We start from the raw sequence: 20,192 nt of genomic DNA, 5'->3' as shown, positions 1-20,192 counted from the left end.
CATAATCTGGTGCACAGATGCTGCCCTGTAGTGCTACAGGGTGGACCTGAAGAAGTTAAATAGTCTGCCTGGTGCCAATGCGCACCTGCTTGTGCATGTGCACCCATTACACAGCCATGGGTAGCGGTTCTTATACTTATGCACCTACATGTATGCAACCAGCTTTCCTGACATCAGTGCGATTAGGAAAATAGGGCCTTTGACTTTCCAAGCCCCTTTTCTTGGAGTACAGTACGGCACGCGGGTTCCTCTCGCTGTTCCTTAGTGTTTGCTATAAACTGAGGCTTGTTGGGAGTTGGAGGGTTTTGTAGGGCTGTGGTTCTCAGCCTCAGTCCTCAAATACCCCCAACAGGCCATGTTTGCAGGTTTTCCTTTACTTGCACAAGTACAAGTCAATGATTTGGTATTTTGACAGCTATTTTGTCTTAGAGAAATCCCCAAAACAAGGCCTGTTGGGGGTACTTGAGGATGGAGGTTGAGGACCACTGATGTAGGGGATGTCTCTGCATCTCAAACCAACAAATAGGACTTTGAATTCAAAACATCAAGAAAATGTGAAACATTTTAATATTGTTCTCCACCACTTGGGGGCGATGTGTGGAAGACCTCTGATGGACATTTGATTTCCTCTCTCTATAGATCATAGTGCAGAAGATGATGACATCATGAAATGTTCTCCAGGAGGAAATCCCGTTACTCCAAATATACACCCCAGACCTTCCCAATTGGGGGGATCAATGGATCCCTCTAATCCTGAGGAATCTTCTGATGGACTACAAACTGTTACTCCAGATATAAATCTAAGATCTCAGAGTATGGAGAGATCAGCAGATCCATCTAATCCCATGGAATCTTTGTTTAGCAATGAAGGAGAGCATTCATCTTCATCGTGTGGGAAATCCTTCAATGAAAACAGGGAACTTTGTCTACACGAGAAACGCCATCTCTATTTATGCTCCGAGTGCGGGAAAGGTTTCATTCAGAAAGGAGACCTTCTGAAACACCAGAAATGTCACACGGTTGAGCGTCCCTATTCATGTTCAGAGTGCGGGAAATGTTTCACTGAGAAAGGCAAACTTCTTATACACCAGAGAACTCACACGGGTGAGCGTCCCTATGCATGTTCAGAGTGTGGTAAATGTTTTATCCTAAGAAGTACACTTGTTAGACATCAGAAAACTCACACAGGTGAACGTCCACATTCATGTTCAGAGTGTGGGAAATGTTTCACTGACAAAAAAGGCCTTCGGCAACATCAGAAAATACACACTGGTGAACGTCCCTTTTCCTGTTCAGAGTGTGGGAAATGTTTTACGCATAAATGTCAACTTGTTAGACACGAGAAAACTCACACAGGTGAACGTCCTTATTCATGCTCAGAGTGCGGGAAATGTTTCATTCAGAAAGGACACTTTCTTGTACATCAGAAAAGTCACACAGGCGATGGTCTTTATTCGTGTGCAGAGTGCGGGAAGTGTTTTACTGAGAAAGCAACATTTGTTAGACACCAGCGAATTCACACGGGTGAGCGTCCCTATTCGTGTTCAGAGTGCGGGAAATCTTTCACACGGAAAGGAGACCTTGTTAAACACCAGAGAATTCACACAGGTGCATGTCCTTATTCGTGTTCAGAGTGCGGGAGATCTTACAAAGAGAAAAGAGTCCTTGTTAGACACCAAATGACTCACACGGGTGAGTGTCCTTATTCGTGTTCAGAGTGCGGGAAAAGTTTTGGTTACAAGGCATCACTTGTTGCTCACCAGAAAATTCACATGGGCTCATAACTGTTTTCATGTTCAGACTGATGCGTTGGGGGCAGGGTAAAAATATTTTATTCTATTATTTATTTAAAAAAAAAATTATAATAAAATTTATTTTAGTGCAAAACCACGCCCTGTAATTCCCGTTTTTTTTTTTTTTTTGGGGTTAACATATAAAAGATGAGGTTGCACTCAGTAAATAGATACCAAACCTTTCATGTCTTAAAATTGCGATCGGGTTCCTTTCCTGTGCTGGGTATAAAGACGAGTGAAGCTAAGATGGCGCCCCCCACTCCTCTCTATACCATAGGAGGGCGGAAGCCACGTCAAAACGTCACTTCCGCCCATACCTCTTAAAGTGGTTGTAAACCCTCCCTCACAACTTTGTCCCATGTAAATCAGCATAAAAAACCCCCCCTAATGAACACTGCTTGTAGATATCTCCTTACTTGCTTAGTATTGTTGTAATGCTTGTTGTTCTGGAGAATGAAGTCACTGAGCATGCCCAGATCTCCCCTGATTTACGGCACACTCTCTATGTGCTTATCTATCTGTTATCAGGACTTCCTACAGCACAACACTGAACTCTGCTAATCACTCAAAGCTTCCTCCTACACACCATGTGACCTCACATACAGTCTAAACTTGGCCATTACTGCAGTCCTATCAGCTGAAGCTGATAAGTCTGACAAAGGGAAACATTAGACATCGGCACAGGTAAATACTATGAAATAAACAAGTAAGCTATGAACAGGGAAGCAGTGTTGCCATAGAAACGTTGGATTGAGAAAGAGGCTTGGTTAACAGTACAGGAAGTGCTCAATGTAAGGGCGGAAATACACTCCACTGTGGACTCAGAAAACAATACTTAAGATGGAGCTGCCTTACCCCTGGAAACAAGTTTTTTTTAAAGTTTCTTTAAACAGTAAGTAATATGTGATTTGGGCTGGATTACAGTGGCTTTAGTCTGATAATTACTTATTATAATGCACTAAATGAAAAGAAGCATCAGAGTGGGAGAGTTTACTTCCTCTTTAATCACTTAAGGACCGCCTCACGCCGATATACGTCGGCAGAATGGCACAGCTGGGCACAATCACGTAGTGGTACATGATTCTTTAAGTGCCCAGCTGTGGGTCGGGAGCGCGCACCCGACCCGGTCCTCTGCTCCGCGGACCAGCGGACTCGATCGCCGCTGGTGTCCCGCGATCGGGTCACAGAGCTGAAGAACGAGCAGAGGTCTGTGTAAACAAACCTCTCCCCGTGCTTCCCTGTGTGGCCGTCACCAATCGTTTCTTCCCTTTTATAGGGAAGGACAATCAGTGACGTCACATGCCAGGCCACACCCCCCTACAATAAAAAAAAAAAAAAAACACAACGTCATACATAACACTACACTGCCCCCGAGTGGTTAACTCCTTCACTGCCAGTGTCATTTACACAGGAATCAATGCATTTAAATAGCATTGATTTCTGTATAAATGACAATGGTCCCAAAAATGTGTCAAAAATATCCGATGTGTCCGCCATAATGTCGCAGTCACAATAAAAAAATAAAAAATAAAAAATCGCTGATTGCTGCCATTACTAGTAAAAAAAAATATTAACAAAAATGCTATAAAACTATCCCCTATTTTGTAATAACTTTTGCGCAAACCAATCAATAATCGCTAATTGCGATTTTTTTTTTTACCAAAAATATGTAGAATACATATCGGCCTAAACTGAGGGAAAAAAAAATGTTTTTTTATATATTTTTTGGGGATATTTATTATAGCAAAAAGTAAAAAATATTGAATTTTTTTCAAAATTGCCGCTCTATTTTTGTTTATAGCGCAAAAAATAAAAAACGCAGAGGTGATCAAATACCACCAAAAGAAAGCTCTATTTGTGGGGAAAAAAATGATGCCAATTTTATTTGGGAGCCACGTTGCACGACCGCACAATTGTCAGTTAAAACGACACAGTGCCGAATCGCAAAAAGGGGCCTGGTCCTTTGGCTGCAAATTGGTCCTGGGCTTAAGTGGTTAAAGGCACATTTTTTCAAATTACTTTTTTATTTTTTTTATTGCATTTAAGTCCAAATATGAGATCTGAGGACTTTTTGACCCCGGATCTCATATTTAAGAGGACCTGTCATGCTTTTTTCTATTACAAGGGATGTTTACATTCCTTGTAATAGGAATAAAAGTGATCCATTTTTTTTTTTTTTTTAAATGGTGTAAAAATAAATAAAATCAATTAAAATAAATAATAAAAAAATAAAAAAAGGGTTTTTAAAAACACCCCGTCCCAACGAGCTCACGCGCAGAAGCAAGCGCATACGTGAGTAGCGCCCGCATATGAAAATGGTAGTCAAACCACACATGTGAGGTATCGCCGCGATCGGTAGAGCGTGAGCAATAATTATAGCCCTAGACCTCCTCTGTAACGCAAAAAAATGCAACCTGTAGAATTTTTTTAAATGTCGCTTATGGAGATTTTTGAGGCTAAAAGTTTGACGCCATTCCACGAGCGGGCGCAATTTTTAAGCATGATATGTTGGGTATCAATTTACTCAGTGTAACATTATTTTTCACAGTATAAAAAAATTGGGCTAATTTTACTGTTGTCTTATTTTTTATTCAAAAAAAGTGCACTTGTAAGACCGCTGCTCAAATATGGTATGAAAAAAAGTATTGCAATGACCGCCATTTTATTCTCTAGAGTGTTAGAAAAAAAAAACAATATAAAATGTTTGGGGGTTCTAAGTAATTTTCTAGTAAACAAAACAGTTTTAAACATATTAACACCGAGTCTAAAAAAGAAGCCTGGTCCTTAAGTGGTTAAAGTCCACACATTTTTCATTGAGGTAGCGTGACTCAAAATGCGTGCTACCAAACAGTGGAGCAGAACGTTAAAGGGATAAATATGTCTGTTCTGTGAAGCCCTCAGAGGTTTGTTAGAGAACCTTGGTGAACAAACAGCACCATGAAGGCCAAGAAACACACCAGACAGGTCAGGGATAAAGTTGTGGAGAAGTTTAAAGCAGGGTTAGGTCATAAAAAAAATATCTCAAGCTTTGAACATCTCACGGAGCTCTGTTCAATCCATCATCCGAAAATGGAAAGCGCATGGCACAACTACAAACCTACCAAGACATGGCTGTCCACTTAAACTGACCGGCCGGGCAAGGAGAGCATTCATCAGAAGCAGCCAAGAGGCCCATGGTAACTCTGGAGGAGCTGCAGAGATCCACAGCTCAGGTAGGAGAATCTGTCCACAGGACAACTATTAGTCGAGCTCTCCACAAATCTGCCCTTTATGGAAGAGTGGCAAGAAGAAAGCCATTGTTGAAAAAAGGCAGAAGAAGTCTGTAACGTCACCCCTGAGTATGAAAGGGGTTAAAACCGTTTAGGACATTCCATTTCCGAACACTCTAATCAGTCGAACAAGAAACCCATAGTAATAATTCTTCCCCCCCAAGTACGAGACGAGGCTCTGTACGGAGGGTCAAACAGGAATCAGACTCTTTATTATTAGAACCAGAATACAGTCTTATATACAGTCGAAGAGGAGGTCCCCCTTCCTGCTCATATTACTCTAACAATACAACTGTATCCAGAAACAGAATTAACATGAACTAATTAACTAACCCCTTAATGGTATTTCTAGAATGAGCCACAGAAACCAGAGGGCTTATTCACAATTCCTCTCATATTGTATTTTAAATGATGTTTTCTTTTATAATATGTTTATAGTATATATGTATTAGTTATTCATTTATAAACCTGTCCACATATACTGTTCCTATGAAGAGTTTGTTCATGAAACTGTTATGTTTATCGTTTGAATAATGACTTCAGGTTCTAAGATTGTATTGGCATGAAAGTATTGGAAGCTGGACTTGTGAGGTTGTAATTCAAAGTATAACTTCACTTTAATGGCATTTACCAACACAACTAATTGTGTGGGTAAATTTTCTCATAGTCATATATTTTAAGAAGCTGCAGGATGGCTGGGGATAGTGACACTTGATTGTCAACCATTACACAATGAATGGTGTTTTACTAAGCCAAGGTCAGAAGGTCATGTCAATCACATTTAAGGTAATTTCTGTAACACTTCCCCCTAAAATGGCCACCCATCTATGGTTGCCATAGAAACATATAAACATCCTTGTCATTTGACAGTAATGACAGACATACACACCCATTTTTAGGGTGAGATAAAAGTAGCTACAGACTACAGATCTAGAGTCTGATGGGAAGGAAGAGCTGAAGAAATGTAGGGAGATTAGGAGTCCCTTTGGGGCTCATCATCATCGCCTAGCTGTAGCTTCTCAAGATGACAGACTTCTTAAAGCTCTGATAACGTATTCGGCTTTAAGGGGTCATGCAAAAAAGAAAAAGAATTAGATTACATGGAACACACAAAAGATGAGCTGGGAAATATTGTAGAGAGCAGAGGTTTAACAGCCCCATATCAATCTACAAAGAGGGATTTGGCTCATATGCTAGAAACAGATGATTGGCATAAATCAAAAGGCACATATGCAAAACTAGATCTCTCTGAACTTAAGGCTTTGGACATGCCTCCCCTTCTGCCCCTTTCACAGAGCAATATCTTGCAGTTTATGCTGTCAGAACCCAATTTGCAGTCCCAAGACCACAGCTATGGAACGCTCTACCCACAAACATCCGCTAGGAAGGAAACCATCGGGCCTTCAGGAAAAAACTCAAGACCCACCTCTTTTAAGAAGGAATTCAACGCAGGTCGGATCAAGTGCCTTGAGGTGATTCAGTTCGCATTTGCAGTGCTATACAAGTCATTCATTCAATTAGTGTTTGAAGGTATTGCTGTTGACAGTAAGTCTCAAATTAAATGGCATGTACCTTTTAGTCCCCAAGATATGAGAGCCATATTAGAGGGATTGGGAGATCCTAGAAAGAATCCAATTGGGTTTGCAAACAAACTTAGCGCTGCACAGGAAGCATATGAGGCTTTCCGCTACTGACATTCATCAGAATCAGTGGGAAGCAACATGTGTGCGGGGCAACAGGGGTTTTGGCTACTTTTTATTATTATTATTCTTAGATATTTTATGTATGTTTGTATTTTTTACTTTTTTCTTTTCTCTTTTTATTTATTTGCTATCACAAGGAGTTAATAAACCCCTATGTGATAGCATTGGGCAAGTGGCAGGTATGGAGACAATGGTGTCCAATGTCTTCCCTGCCCTTCACACCATCTAACCAAGCACAGATCTGCTGGGTTAGATGTGTCTCCTGACTGTACTGGCCAGGAAAGTGTGCGTATGAAACCGGAAGTGACACTGATGTGTTACTGGGACCAATCCCCTGTAGTTCATTGAAGCAGCTGAAAGCCAACTTTTCCTGCTCACCCTCCTTGCCAGTTTCAGCTGCTGGAGGTGGGAACTACAGGGGATCAGTTCCAGTAAATGCCTCCACGCTGAATCAATCTCCCCCAATCCCTCTGCTGTCCAGGTATCACAGTACCAATCGCTCACTGTGTTCATTTATAACTGAAGCATAGTAAATTGTGTTTGCTTTGTATTAGTTTGTGAATGAACAGGAAGCCTCTGTACAGAGCGCCTCCTGTTTATTCATCTGTAGATAAAGGATTCTGGATCTCAATTGCTTTCTCTGTCTCAAAAGTAGGACAGCGGGAGTCTGTTTAGACCCCTGATAATTCACCAGTTAATTATTAAACTTAACATTTGTACAGTCGCTGCATCCCCACAGTGTAACATAGACTTTCTACAAAGAGCATCAGTCACATCACATCACGTCAGTCAAAAATGCTGATCTGAGCTAGGCCTCATTCCCACGAGGCGGATCCGCTGCCTCGGAGTCTGCCTCTGTCCGCCATCTCAGCGGATGTTCCCTCCGTTGATCTCCACTGAGCCGGCGGATGACAGGTCCCTCTCTGCTCACAGAGTGGGGAGGGGCTTGTCGAGCGCTGCTGGTTTCTATGCAGAGATCGGATGCAAAACAGACAGCAGATCCGGTTTCATCAGATCTCATCCGATCTGCCAGCGACTGATCCTGACATAGGGCCATCCGTCTGCGGTTCCGTTTCGAATTAGCTGCTAATTCGTTTTTCGGAATTCGTGTCCGAAATTAAATTTGGATTCGCACGAAATACGAAGGTTCGTTAACTTTTTGTAACAGTTACAAATGTTCGTTATGATGAATTTAAAAAGCAAAAAATACCTTTCTGAATATGGCAGTCCTGGAGTCATTATGCTCATTATGAGGGGCTCCCAAGATCCCTGTGCTGCGCTGACTTCCTGGGGCTGTACCCCTGCTGTACTTATTATGAGGGACTCCCACCTTACCTGTGCTGTGCTCATTATGAGGGGCTCCCACCATCCCTGTGCTGCACTGACTTCCTCTTGGGGCTGTACCCCTGCTGTGCTCAATATGAAGGGCTCCCACCATCCCTGTGCTGCGCTGACTTCCTCTTGGGGCTTTACCCCTGCTGTGCTCATTATGAGGGGCTCCCTCCATCCCTGTGCTGCGCTGAATTCCTCTTGGGGCTGTACCTCTGCTGTGCTCATTATGAGGGGCTCCCACCATCCCTGTGCTGTGCTGACTTCCTCTTGGGGCTTTACCCCTGCTGTGCTCATTATGAGGGGCTCCCACCTTCCCTGTGCTGCGCTGACTTCCTGGGGCTGTACCCCTGTTGTGCTCATTATGAGGGGATCCCACCATCCCTGTGCAGTGCTGACTTCCTCTTGGGTTTGTACCGCTGCTGTGCTCATTATGAGGGGCTCCCACCATCCCTGTGCTGCGCTGACTTCCTCTTAAGGTTGGTACCCCTGCTGTGCTCATTATGAGGGGCTCCCACCATCCCTGTGCTGTGCTGACTTCCTGGATTCTTATCTTCATCATAACGAATGATTGTAATTATTATGAGAATAATAAAACGATATTAACGAGCATTCTTATTTTGTCCGATTCTGAATCTCCCGTCCATTACCAGTACCAGTCTCCCACTCCCATATTAAAAAGGGTCAGCAGCAGAAGAAAACCTCTGATTGGTCAACAAAACACCAGTCACGTTTCCGTTGTAACGGAACTTGGATCCGAAATCCGTCAACAAAATTTTGTATAAAATTGGGAAGCATAGCAATTTGTATTTTGGATGCTTGTGAATGTACGAATTTTTGATTCGTAGGAAAGGAATCGCACATGTCAAATCTGAGCTATGAGGTCTTGGGGTGAATGGACCCCAAGACCTCATTCACGCACACAGCTTTATTTATAAACTTTAAGGTTTTAGACTGCGCAGGAATTTTGCAAGTCATGTTGTGTTTATGTCCGCTAATAATAATGGTTTTAGTGTATTTTTTGTTAAAATTTATTTTGATAATTTTGGGGGATTGAGGCCCTGTCAGGTGAGCTGTATATGACCCTATGATTTCTCACAGCAGCCCTGCCCGTATTTCCAACACATAGGGGACAATTTGGCGGCACCAATAGAATCGTTTTTGGGGAGTATAATGCACCCTATGGAAGAGAAACAGTTTGGGTTTATTTTTGGAAGGAAAGAGGGATACATCAACCGTTCCTTTGGTTTAATGTATACAAGAAATTAACGAACGCACCAAGAAGTGGCTATAAGAGTATGAAAAAGATCCCCCATTGTATTCTGTAGTTTTTGTATTCTCCACGAGGGGGCAATGACGTTCTGTCACGGGCAAAACAGTGTCCCGGATTTCTAAATACTCTATATTTCATGATTTAAGCTCAGGTTAGTGGTAAAAATAAGTGAGAAATGCAAGATTTCGGTGGGTGTAAAAAGATGTCCACTTGGCGACTTCAAACTGCAGGCTTAGAGTGGGCGAGTGCTGGGTGTACCAAGATGGCTGTGACGGAATGTCACTTCTGTTACGAAATCTGACAGGTCACCTAGTCTGACGGAACACAGGAAGTAAAATAGGAAGTGATGTCACATATGAACAGGAAGTTCCGGGTTAGAGGTGATTTGGGAGGAAGTAGAGAGAAGACATTACTGGGACTGGCAGTAGAGGAGGTAATAAGATGTCATTTTATATTTACACCCGGTAACCCCCCCCCCCCCCCCCCCCGTCATGTCCGTCTTCTTCCTGAGCCAGTCACATCAGTTTTATCTCTATTAATAAAACACAGACCTGACCGGAGAGGTGAGGAGGATTCTGGGAGGTCACATGACATCACTCTTATCTCTATTCATAAATCACCCACCTACCTTTTTAAATATTAAACTATGTGTATTAGCCCATATCCCAGAAGGGGAACCGGTGTTAGAGCTCGGATATTAATAATTATACGATTTTTGGCAGCACCAGGTTTTAGCTCCCCAATTCTGGGACATTATCCAGTAACAGACAAGGGATGTGTCTGGATGGTGACTGTATCATTGTGTGTGTCAGGTTCCTATAAGGTGTCAGGATGTCACTGTCTATTTCTCCATGGAGGAGTGGGAGTATTTAGAAGGACACAAGGATCTCTACAAGGACGTCATGATGGAGAATCAGCCGCCCCTCACATCACCGGGTAAGAGGAGACTTTATTGTAAAGGAGAGAGCAGTACGGAGGCTCCACCTAGATCCCCCATCATCTGATAAACACATAGAAACAATGTATTCAGTCAGTGTGTGTGTTTCCTACAGATGGATCCAGTAAGGGGAACCCACCAGAGAGATGTTCCCGTCCTCTGTATTCCCGGGATTCCACACAGGAAAGTCACACCATCCCCCACCATCATCAGGTAGGTGGGAGTAAGAAACCTGGTAAAAAGGTATTCTAACTAAAAAAATAAAAAAAATTCCTCAATCTAATCTTTCACTTTTTCATAAATGTTTGCTATTCACTTTGGGGTTTAGGGTGAAGAATTAAAAGACACAAAAGTTGAAGTTAAAGTAGAAGAGGACGAGACATTGATAAATGGAGATCAGCAGTCTATGGAGGAGGGAGGTCCTCTGTATTCCCCATATTCCACACAGGAAAGTCACACCATCCCCCACCATCATCAGGTAGGTGGGACTGAGCAACTAGAACTCAAAATGATTCTAAACTATGATAGGATATTCTTCTATGTAATCTCTTGTTATTTGCAGTAATATTTCCAGATGTTACATTTTATCATCTTTGGGGGTTTAGGGTGAAGAACTGAAAGACATCAAAGTTGAGACTAAAGAAGAAGAAGAGAGGTTGGTGAGTGGAGATCAGCAGTCTATGGAGGAGGGGGAGAGGATTATGAAAAGTAAACAGGAGGAATCTCCTCTACATATGGACACAAGTAAGTAATGAACATTAAATGCAGAGAGAATTCATATTTTAATTTTATTTTGTCATATAGTATATAATGTCATGTTCCCTACAAATGAGGAGGAGATACTGTACACCATATGAAAGGTCCATCTCCATTCCTCAATATAACGTCATGTTCCCAACAAATGAGGAGGAGATACTGTACACCATATGAAAGGTCCATCTCCATTCCTCACTATGATGTCATGTTCCCAACAAATGAGGAGGAGATACTGTACTCCATATAAAAGGTCCATCTCCATTCCTCAATATAACGTCATGTTCCCAACAAATGAGGAGGAGATACTGTACACCATATGAAAGGTCCATCTCCATTCCTCAATATAACGTCATGTTCCCAACAAATGAGGAGGAGATACTGTACACCATATGAAAGGTCCATCTCCATTCCTCAATATAACGTCATGTTCCCAACAAATGAGGAGAAGATACTGTACACCATATGAAAGGATCATCTCCATTCCTCAATATAACGTCATGTTCCCAACAAATGAGGAGAAGATACTGTACACCATATGAAAGGTCCAACTCCATTCCTCAATATAACGTCATGTTCCCAACAAATGAGGAGGAGATACTGTACACCATATGAAAGGTCCATCTCCGTTCCTGTAACATCACATTGTCATGTTTCCAATAAATGAGTTGCAGGAAGGTCCATTTCTTAATCCTACAGAACAGGACACGGGACTTAGTTTTAACTGGGTTATATGCAGCTACCTTCAGGTAACAGGACACTGGGAGAAAAAAAAAAACTTCTCCCACCAAGCCTCAGTTTTTGCAAATGTCTTCAGGTGATGGTTGTCTTCTACTGAGTGAAACCTACATCTCTCTTTGGGTAAAGATGTTCTTAAAGTTTCTTCTATGAAGCTCTAGCTGCTCCATAGCCACTTTGGTTCCCTCCTGCACCTTCCAGGATTGATTGACTCCTCGGCTGAGGCTTGGTGGACTTTGCCCAGGCCCCACCCAGACGAAGATGATATAGCCAGCTTGTAGCATTAAAAACAAATGGCAAACACCCCAATTTATAATTGGCCTTTGCAGCAAGGAGCGCATGCAATTTGATGCATCTAAAAAAAAACTAAGAAAAATTCCCAGCTCACTTACTAGCCAGCCTGCAACAAACTGAATTGACCCAAACTATTCATGTTAAAAATAGGAGTTTAGTTTGCACACGTTTGCAAATATATCATTAAGCAGCCAAGTCAGGGCACCCCAGTGTATTGCAGTCCTAACTCTATAATTCTCCCATTCAGAAACCTGAATGAATTGGAGCACATATACACTATATTGCCAAAAGTATTGGGACACCTGCCTTTACACACACATGAACTTTAATGGCATCCCAGTCTTAGTCTGTAAGGTTCAGTACTGAGTTGGCCCACCCTTTGCAGCTATAACAGCTTCAACTCTTCTGGGAAGGCCGTCCACAAGTTCTAGGAGTGTGTCTATGGGAATGTTTGACCATTCTTCCAGAAGTGCATTTGTGAGGTCAGACACTGATGTTGGATAAGAAGGCTTGGCTCACAATGCTCTAATTCATCCCAAAGGTGTTCTATCAGGTTGAGGTCAGGACGCAGGCCAGTCAAGTTCCTCCATCCAAAATGGGCTCATCTATGTCTTTATGGACCTTGCTTTGTGCACTGTTGCGCAGTCATGTTGGAACAAGAAGGGACCATCCCCAAACTGTTCCCACAAAGCTGGGAGCATGAAATCCATAACATCCAAAATGTCTTGGTATGCTGTTCCCTTCACTGGAATGAAGGGGCTGTCAGGTACTCACCAGAGCCGAAGTGCTGAGAGCGGCTTCCCTTGCAGCTGGGTGCACAGTACCCCTGAGGATGGAACAGTGGGTACAGGGCACAGAGAGGCATGGGTTGCCAGCAGGTGACTTGTATGCAGAAGGTCTTCTGAAGGAAGAGATGCCCGTGCAGATGGTCTTGGAACGTGTTAGAAGGGAATGCCCAGCAGGGGTACTAACACCTGGAATGAGGGCCGAGGGTCAAACACAGGTATCAGTCCATGAGCCAGCAAGGCTAAGTGCAGAAGACAGAGGATATTCCAGAGGCAGGCCAAGGGTCAAACACAGGTTTCAGTCTGGGAGCCAGCAAGGCTAAGTGCAAAAGACAGAGGATATTCCAGAAGCAGGCCTAGGGTCAAACACAGGTATCAGTCCGGGAGCCAGCAAGGCTAAGTGCAGAAGACAGAGGATTTTCCAGAGGCAGGCCGAGGGTCAAACACAGGTATCAGTCCGGGAACCAGCAAGGCTAAGTGCAGAAGACAGAGGATATTCAGGAGGCAGGCCGAGGGTCAAACACAGGTATTAGTCCGCGAGCCAGCAAGGCTAAGAGCAGGACGTCCGTTAAACAAGCCAGGGGTCAGGTCAGGAGAGAATGATATTGCTATTGGAGTAGTCTTCAGGCAATCCGGATCACAACAGGAAGTGGTAAACAGGACCAGGAAACAGAGGAACACAGGTGAGCTGAGGAGACAAACCAGCAAAGACACAGAGCACATTGATGCCTTTTATAGGCCTGTCGGGCCAATCAGGTAAGGCCCATAGCCGTGTGCACAGGTGTGCACATGCGCGTACGACGGTGTATTGTATCACGCATATGCATGCGTTGTTGTGCCGCTCTTCCCCGCAGGCGCACGGGGAAGTGCCGACGTTGAAGTCTGGTGATTCTCTCTCTGACAGGGGCCAACCCCTGAAAAACAACCCCACACCACAATCCCCCTTTACACTTTGCACAATGCAGTCCGGCAAGTGACATTCTCCTGACAACTGTCAAACCCAGACATGTCCATCGGATTGCCAGACAGGGGAGTGTGATTTGTCACTCCACAGAACACATCTCCACTGCTCTATAGTCCAGTGGCGGCATGCTTTGCATTGTGCTTGGTTATGCAAGGCTTGGATGCAGCTGGTTGGCCATGGAAACTGTGAGGCAAATTCACCTGAGACCACACTCTGGATCAATTTAAGAAGTTTTCTTTATTTGACTCGTACGAGGAGACAAGTTACAACAAAAGGACAGATATTTACCCATTGGTTCTGCTCTCTATGACCCGTGCAATAGGGCAGCATACATAGAGTTCAGCCTTATGGGCTCCTATCTGACTTGTCTGTCTAACAATTGTAAACCTTGCATTTATATACCCTTTTTACAAGCCTTATCTTGGCCATCTCTCCTAGATATGATTGGTTGCTAAGATCTACGTCAATGTAACTAACCATAAATCTGACACTTGTACACTTGTCATACAACCAGACAAACGTATTCATTCCCAGAATTCCTACATGTTTATTAAAATGATTTATAAATGTATTTGTCCATGGCTTTACCCATTAAAATACTTGTATAGAGAAAATATGGCACCGAGTCATGTTAAATCAATCCCTCCTTGTCCTGATAAGACTTCACCAACTCAAAGATAACAGATTTACGACTTTGGGAGAATGAACTTTCAATAACCCCACCTTATGGCTTATATGTCTGTATAATCCTATATGTATGTATTCATATATTGGTTCTACAAAAAGGCAGTGTATTGTATGTATGTGTGTATATATTATTTATATATGGAGATAGATTATAGATATACTTACACACACAGAAGCCAACTACTTTATTCAATATTGTCTAATTATTAATATATACATACATATACATCAGTGTTTTCTTATTCAATGTATTTTAACAGTTTTAATGAGGGCACAAGTAGACCTTTGTTTGACCCTGTCAAACTTAATGTGCTGTACATAACTTTCCCATATTCCACATAATTATTTCTAAACCACCTGTATAAGATATTCTATCTTATCAGGCTGTAGTTCAACTGCTGTCAAAAGTTTATTTTCTCATTAGTGAACTAAAAATGAACTATCTTATGTGATTTATATGCATTTCAAGGACTCGAAACAACTCTGTGTAAATTGAAACTATTCTACTTCTGAGAAATCTTTTGCAAGCATGCATAAATGATTATAAAATAAGCATCTAATTTCTCTAAAAAAAAAACATTCCATGGAGCTCTCTACACATGGATATTGTGCTGATCTGAAGGCCACACAAAGATTGGAGGTCTGTAGCTACTGACTGGGCAGACAGTTGGCGATTTCTGCACACTGTGATTTTCAGCAATGCGCTGACCCCGCTCTGTCATTTTACGTGGCCTACCACTTCGTGGCAGAGTTGCTGTTGTTCCCAGTTGCTTCCACTTTGTTATAACAGTTGACTGTGGAATATTTAGTAACCAGGAAATTTCACGGATGGACATAGGTGGCAACCTATCACGGTACCACGCTTGAATTCACTTAGCTCCTAAAAGCGACCCATTCTTTCACAAATGTTTGTAGAAACGGTCTGCATGTCTAGGTGCGTGATTTTATACACCTGTGGCCATGAAGGTGATTGGAACACCTGAACCCAATGATTTGAAGGGCTGTCCAATACTTTTGGCAATATAGTGTGTATCTGTGTATATATATATATATATATATATATATATATATATATATATATATATATATATATATACACACACACATAATCTGGTTCTACAGGGTGGACCTGAAGCAGTTAAATAGTTCGCCTGGTGCCAATGTGCACCCGCTTGTGCATGCGCACCTGTAACACAGCCATGGGTATCCGTTCATAGGCATATGCACCTACATGTATGCAACCGGCTTTCCTGACATCAGTGCGATTAGGAAAATAGGGCCTTTGACTTTCCAAGCCCCTTTTCTTGGAGTACAGTACGGCACGCGGGTTCCTCTCGCTGTTCCTTAGTGTTTGCTATAAACTGAGGCTTGTTGGGAGTTGGAGGGTTTTGTAGGGCTGTGGTTCTCAGCCTCAGTCCTCAAGTACCCCCAACAGGCCATGTTTGCAGGTTTTCCTTTATCTTGCACAAGTAAAAGTCAATGGTTTGGTAATTTGGCAGCTATTTTGTCTTAGAGAAATCCCCAAAACAAGGCCTGTTGGGGGTATTTGAGGACAGAGGTTGAGGACCACTGATGTAGGGGATGTCTCTGCATCTCAAACCAACAAATAGGACTTTGAATTCAAAACATCAAGAAAATGTGAAACATTTTAATATTGTTTTCCACCACTTGGGGGCGATGTGTGGAAGACCTCTGATGGATATTTGATTTCCTCTCTCTACAGATCATAGTGCAGAAGATGATGACATCATGAAATGTTCTCCAGGAGGAAATCCCGTTACTCCAAATATACACCCCAGACCTTCCCAATTGGGGGGATCAATGGATCCCTCTAATCCTGAGGAATCTTCTGATGGACCACAAACTGTTACTCCAGATATAAATCTAAGATCTCAGAGTATGGAGAGATCAGCAGATCCATCTAATCCCATGGAATCTTTGTTTAGTAATGAAGGAGAGCATTCATCTTCATTGTGTGGGAAATCCTTCAATGAAAACAGGGAACTTTGTCTACACGAGAATTGCCATCTCTATTCATGCTCCGAGTGCGGGAAAGGTTTCATTCAGAAAGGAGACCTTCTGAAACACCAGAAAATTCACACAGGTGAACGTCCACATTCATGTTCAGAGTGCGGGAAATGTTTCACTGAGAAAAAAGGCCTTCAGCAACATCAGAAAATACACACCGGTGAACGTCCCTTTTCCTGTTCAGAGTGTGGGAAATGTTTTACGCATAAATGTCAACTTGTTGGACACAAGAAAACTCACACAGGTGAACGTCCTTATTCATGCTCAGAGTGCGGGAAATGTTTTATTCAGAAAGGACACTTTCTTGCACATCAGAAAAGTCACACAGGCGATAGTCTTTATTCCTGTGCAGAGTGCGGGAAGTGTTTTACTGAGAAAGCAGCATTTTTTAGACACCAGCGAACTCACACGGGTGAGCGTCCCTATTCGTGTTCAGAGTGCAGGAAATCTTACACACAGAAAGGAGACCTTGTTAAACACCAGAGAATTCACACAGGTGCATGTCCTTATTCGTGTTCAGAGTGCGAGAAATCTTTTACACTGAAAGGAGACCTTGTTAGACACCAAAGGAGTCACACGGGTGATCGTCCTTATTCGTGTTCAGAGTGCGGGAAATCTTTTGCAATGAAAGGAGACCTTGTTAAACACCAGAGAGTTCACACAGGTGAGCGTCCTTATTCGTGTTCAGAGTGTGAGAAATCTTTTGCACTGAAAGGAGACCTTGTTAGACACCAAAGGAGTCACACGGGTGAGCGTCCTTATTCATGTTCAGAGTGCGGGAAAAGTTTTGGTTACAAGACTTCACTTGTTGCTCACCAAATAATTCACACGGGCTCATAACTGTTTTCATGTTCAGACTGATGTGTTGGGGGCGGGGCAAAAATATTTTATTCTATTTTATATTTTATCCAGATCCGTTGCAGAGCAATTTTTTTTTCGTTTTTTCGCACACATGTAAAAATCGTAATTTTCGTCAATAAAATGACTTGAAACCCCCCCAGAAAATTATATATTTTCTGAAAGCAGAGGCCCTGTAGAATAAATAAAAAGGTGACAATTGCAAATTTTGGTGTCATATGATATTTGCGCAACTGTTTATTAAACGCAAATTTTCCAGAAAAAACAATTATAATAAAATTTATTTTAGTGCAAAACCACGCCCTATAATTCCCGTTTTTTTTTTTTTTGGTTAACATATAAAAGATGAGGTTGCACTCAGTAAATCGATACCAAACCTTTCATGTCTTAAAATTGCGTGCGCCGGCAATATCGCCAAAAACTATGGTGTCCAAAAAACCAACACGGGTGACGTTTTAAAAAGCTTTTACAGCTCATCAATTTAGAGTTACAGTGCCTGGAAAAAGTATTCACACCCCTTGACATGTTCCACATTTTGTCATGTTACAACCAAAAACGTAAATGTCGTTTATTGGGATTTTATGTGATGGACCAACACAAAGTGGCGCATAATTGTATTAGTTCATTTATAAACCTGTCCACATATACCGGTACTGCGAGTGTGGGTTCCTATGAAGAGTTTGTTCATGAAACTGTTATGTTTATCGTTTGAATAAAGACTTCAGGTTCTAAGATTGTATTGGCATGAAAGTATTGGAAGCTGGACTTGTGAGGTTGTAATTCAAAGTATAACTTCACTTTAATGGCATTTACCAACACAACTAATTGTGTGGGTACATTTTCTCATAGTCATATATATTTTTTTTTTTTTAATTAGTTTTTATTGAAGAAATTTTACATACAGAAATGAGTACAACAAATACCAGGATCACAAAAAGAAATTAGTGAGCTTCCAAACATTGTGACTAATGTCACCTTAGTATTAGGCATAAATGCGTATGGACAATAATACAATGTAAAGAAAGATATTGGTCTTACTCATATAAGTTGAAAGCCTAAAGAGTAGGCGGAGGATAGGAGAAAGGGAAGAAAAGAGAAGTAGTGAGAAGAACGGAAACAGTAATCTGGTGGATGGACACCGAGAGGAGAGAAGCTGACTATTGCCCTAGAACACAGCAAACAGTTGAAATAACATACTTATAATCGTAACCATTAACAAGTAAAGACATCTATTTACTCAGTGAGCTGATTTAGACCAGTCAACCCAGACCTTCCATTGGTCGTCAAAACCTGCTCTGTTCCCCCTCCTACCAGCCAGTAATGATTCGTAAACATAGTTTTGTTTGGTAATGCTAAGCACCTCTGACAGGTTGGGGGTTTTATTGAATTTCCAATTTCTGGTAATCGATAATCTAGCCGCTAGTAGAATGTGCGTGACGACAGAGCGGCAGCAAGGGGGGAAGTGTTCGATACCCAAATTCAAAACTGCCAACGCAGGATTCAGTGGGGTCAGAATCCCTGTAACACTGGAAATACATCGAAATACGCTGCCCCAGAAACTGGAGAGGTGCCTGCAGAACCAGAACATGTGTGAAATATTGCCTATTTCCCCACAGCCCCTCCAGCATAAGGGGGAATTGGCTGGTGAGAATTTTGCCAAGAGGTACGGCGTCGGGTACCACCTCAAGGCTATTTTTTGGGCAAGCTCCCAATGATTCACGCGTTTAGATGCTGTGTAAATCGTTTGAAATGCTTTCTGCCACTCACATGGAGCAAAGTTTTTATTGAAGTCCGATGACCATTTAGTGAAGGGCCGTGAGTTGGTGAACAGGAGTTTATTTTGGAAAGTGGAATAAAAAAGGGAAATACCTTTGGTAGAGGAGGGAATTTTCGTGTAGAATTGCCACAGATTGGTCGGTATGGAAATGTGAGGGTACCCTAGTGTTTTGAGGAGGTGTGAAGTTTGCAGAAACCGGTAGAGGTCTGTTGGGAGCAGATTGAATTCTTCTCTAAGTGATACAAATGACTTAAGGGAATTATCCCGATACAGGTCCTCGATGTTAGAAATGCCTTTTGCTTTCCAAGTCGAGTAATCTGTATCGGGGATCATGTGGGACAATAGCTCAATAGGGACAGGGAGTACTGTGACTTCAGAAGATGTATTATGAAATCTATGTAGATCTCGCCAAGCAAGTAATGAAGCCTGAAGGGTAGGAGCAAGCTGACACAGGGAGAAAGGTCTCCAAGTATCCAGCAGTAGGAGCATACGCAGATCAGTAGTTGGGCTAAGGGCCCTCTCTATGTCGCACCAGAGTATGTCAGGCGAAGGGGAGATCCAGTGTTTAAGCGCTGTGAGCATGGCTGCCCTACAATAGTCTTTAAGGTCAATCAAGCCCATTCCACCCACCGATCTGTGCTTAATTAGAAGGGGTCTAGAGCACCTAGGTCTCCTGCCCCCACAGATGTATTTTCTAAGAATACTGTTTAGCGCTTTGAGATGTGTATTTTTAAGAGGAATGGGTAGTGTACGGAACACATACAGAATCTGAGGGAGCAGGAGCATTTTAAAAGATGCCAGTCTACCAGACCATGTGAGTTCTGTCTTGGCCAATCTCTTTGCGTCATTTTCAATTTTGGCTATTAGGGGGTATAGTTGGCATCTGCTAAATTAAGTGGGTCCGGCGTTAGCTTTAAGCCAAGATAAGAAATACTTGACTCTGTCCATGCATAGGGGAAGCTGTTCTGGAGACTGGTTTGGAGTTGAGGAGGTAAGTTAAGGCC

The 20,192-nt window shown here is 42.3% G+C and overlaps 2 protein-coding genes across 3 annotated transcripts in view; both read left to right on the top strand.

Annotated features, from left to right (window-relative positions):
- Nucleotides 1–20,192, top strand: part of LOC143956186 (uncharacterized) — a 100,642-nt gene that overhangs the window by 56,842 nt on the left and 23,608 nt on the right. The window contains exons 1-5 of one of the 2 annotated variants that reach the window (XM_077466342.1): nt 9,842–10,303; nt 10,420–10,517; nt 10,633–10,782; nt 10,910–11,048; nt 16,249–17,388. The exons of the other annotated variant lie outside the window; for it this stretch is intronic. Coding sequence (XP_077322468.1) covers nt 10,219–10,303; nt 10,420–10,517; nt 10,633–10,782; nt 10,910–11,048; nt 16,249–17,388 — 1,612 coding nt within the window. The 5' untranslated portion in view covers nt 9,842–10,218. Of the gene's footprint in view, nt 1–9,841; nt 10,304–10,419; nt 10,518–10,632; nt 10,783–10,909; nt 11,049–16,248; nt 17,389–20,192 lie in introns of those variants that run through there. 2 annotated transcript variants of the gene reach the window in all.
- Nucleotides 622–4,365, top strand: LOC143956350 (uncharacterized). Its single transcript, XM_077466565.1, has one exon. The coding sequence runs from the start codon at nt 666–668 to the stop codon at nt 1,782–1,784; it is 1,119 nt and encodes a 372-aa protein (XP_077322691.1). The 5' UTR covers nt 622–665; the 3' UTR covers nt 1,785–4,365.

This window comes from Lithobates pipiens, unplaced genomic scaffold, assembly GCF_037356315.1.
Source record: "Lithobates pipiens isolate NorthernLeopardFrog02 unplaced genomic scaffold, aLitPip1_a1.2 Scaffold_35, whole genome shotgun sequence".
In the NCBI taxonomy this organism is placed as follows: Eukaryota; Metazoa; Chordata; class Amphibia; order Anura; family Ranidae; genus Lithobates; species Lithobates pipiens.
The sequence above is the reverse complement of the archived record's forward strand: the minus strand, read 5'-3'. Positions and strand labels throughout refer to the sequence as shown.